We start from the raw sequence: 2,500 nt of genomic DNA on the forward strand, positions 1-2,500 counted from the left end.
ACCAATCACAAACGAGTAGTTAGTACACACAACCAATCACACACAAGTAGTTAGTACACACAACCAATCACACACAAGTAGTTAGTAAACACAACCAATCATACACGAGTAACTAGCAAGCAAAGAGTCCTAAACAAGCCTTGCTGATCCTTCCGCTCCCACAGAGAAGCCCTGGCAGATGGCTGAGGCTTCCTTCTTCACCGAGGGCGACGGAAGACTTCCTGTGCAGTTCGAAATCCTGTTCTTAGACGATTCGGAACACGTGCAGTACAACGTGTTGAGTTTCGTGCCTTTTGTGAAAAACCCGACGCTGACGGAGGTATGTGGCGAGGAAGAGGGATATATATTTTTTTTATCTTTCTGTCTCTTTCTCTTTTTTTTTCTCTTTCTTTCTTTTTTTTTCTTTTTTTTCTCTCTCTTTATCTCTTTCTTTCTCCCTCGCTCTTTCTTGCTTTCACTCTCTCTCTCTCTTGCTCTCACTCTTTCTCTTTCTCTCTCGCTCTCACTCTTTCTCTCTTTCTCTCTCTCTCTCTCTCTCTCTCTCTCTCTCTCTCTCTCTCTCTCTCTCTCTCTCTCTCTCTCTCTCTCTCTCTCTCTCTCTCTCTCTCTCTCTCTCTCTCTCTCTCTCTCTCTCTCTCTCTTCCTTCCTTCCTTTCGTTATCTCTATTTGTCATTTGCTAGACTGAGGCGTATGCGTGATTTGGCTGAGAGCCTTGAAGTAAATATTTTCAAACTCAACCAATCAGATACAGCATTTTATATCAGTATAGTATATCTAGGCATAAACAAAATGAAGAAATTGGTTTGACTTGCGCGTTTGTATATATATATATATATATATATATATATATATATATATATATATATATATATATATATATATATATATATAATTTAGCTGAATCTGGGATTAAATACTCAATTGATCTATTCATCTATCTTAATCAGTATAACATATTTAGGAGTGAAGAAACAAACAAAACAAAACAAAAAACAAAAATTGTTCAGACTTACTTGTTTACATATTTTCGGCTTGGCATTAAAGTTCTAATTTTCGTCTTAATGTAATTAATTCAGTGTCAATGTACAGTCTTTACACGTGGCTAACGAGGAGGCACTTACGATCTCAATTAATAGGGAGGTTATATCAAGCACCTAATCAAGAGCTGATCGCGTGAAACTTATTAATAATGAACACCTGGTTGCTTACTAGACATTTTTTAGGTTAGAAGTTATATTTTAGAACCGTTAACTTTATTCAAAATTACTGCTGACTCAGGTTTTCGTGTTTGTTTCTCTTCTGATATGTCTATCTTTTCTTTAGATGCATGTATGTTTATATATTCTTATATATACAGATATAGGTTTACATATACTTATGTATCTATGTGTCTAACTATTTATCTATATATATGTATGTCTATCTTTCTATCTGGCTAACTACCTCTCCCTCTCCATCCTTTCCTCCCTATCTCCCTCCTTCCCTCCCTCTTTCCCTCCCTCCTTCCCTCCCTCCCCCCTCCTTCCTTCCCTCCCCCCTTCCTTCCCTCCCTCCCTCCCTCCTTACCTCCCTCCCTCCTTCCCTCCCTCCTTCCCCCCCTCCCTCCCTCCCTCCCTCCTTCTTTCCCTCGTTCCTTCCCTCCCCCCTCCCTCCCTTCTTCCTTCCTTCCCTCCTCCCTTCCCTCACTCCCTCCCTCCCTCCTTCCTTCTCTCCCTCCTCTCCCTCTCTCCTCCCTCTCTCCCTCCCTCCCTCCTTCCTCCCTCCCTCCTTCTCTCCCTCCTCTCCCTCTCTCCTCCTTCTCTCCCTCCCTCCCTTCCTCCCTCCCTAACCCCCTCCTTCCCACCCTAACCTCCCATCCCCCCTATACCAACCCTAACCTAACCCACCCACACAACAAACAAACAATATTAATATAACCCCCCACCCACCCACCCCTCTCTCTCTCCCTCCCTTCCCCCCTACCCCTCCTTACCCTCCCCCCTCCTACCCTACCCTACCCCTCCTACCCTTCAGACCCCCCGCGGCGAGTCATGCGAGGGCTTAGTGGGCGTGGTTGGCGGCGGTCACGTGCCAAGCGTTCCGAGGCACTTCACCTTCTCCCAAGAGGTCGTTAGGAACCCTGAGATCGATGGTGCCAACTTTGCAGCCGAGCAGAGTCTTCGGGGATTGCAGGTGGCTTTAAATGGCTTTGGTTTTTTTTTTTTTTTTTTTTTTTTTTTTTTTTTTGGGGGGGGGGATGTTTGTTGTTTTTGTTTTTTGGTGTTTGTTTGTTTGTTTTTGTTTTGTTTTTTTGGTGTTTGTTTGTTTGTTTTGTTTTTATTTTTTTGGTGTTTGTTGGTTTTGTTTTGATTTTTTTGGTGTTTGTTGGTTTTGTTTTGATTTTTTTGGTGTTTGTTGGTTTTGTTTTGTTTTTTTGGTGTTTGTTGGTTTTGTTTTGATTTTTTTGGTGTTTGTTGGTTTTGTTTTGATTTTTTTGGTGTTTGTTGGTTTTGTTTTGAT

The 2,500-nt window shown here is 42.1% G+C and overlaps 1 protein-coding gene across 1 annotated transcript in view; it reads left to right on the forward strand.

Moving 5' to 3' along the window:
* The window catches only part of LOC122258231 (uncharacterized), a 51,579-nt gene that overhangs the window by 5,422 nt on the left and 43,657 nt on the right, over positions 1 to 2,500 (forward strand). The window contains exons 6-7 of the mRNA XM_086534292.1: positions 165 to 319; positions 2,015 to 2,173. Of these exons, the coding sequence (XP_086390418.1) occupies positions 165 to 319; positions 2,015 to 2,173 (314 nt within the window). The remainder of the gene's footprint in view (positions 1 to 164; positions 320 to 2,014; positions 2,174 to 2,500) is intronic.

The sequence above is a fragment of the Penaeus japonicus genome, unplaced genomic scaffold (assembly GCF_977035675.1).
Source record: "Penaeus japonicus unplaced genomic scaffold, GWHDUDI00000001_assembly GWHDUDI00000041, whole genome shotgun sequence".
Taxonomy (NCBI): domain Eukaryota; kingdom Metazoa; phylum Arthropoda; class Malacostraca; order Decapoda; family Penaeidae; genus Penaeus; species Penaeus japonicus.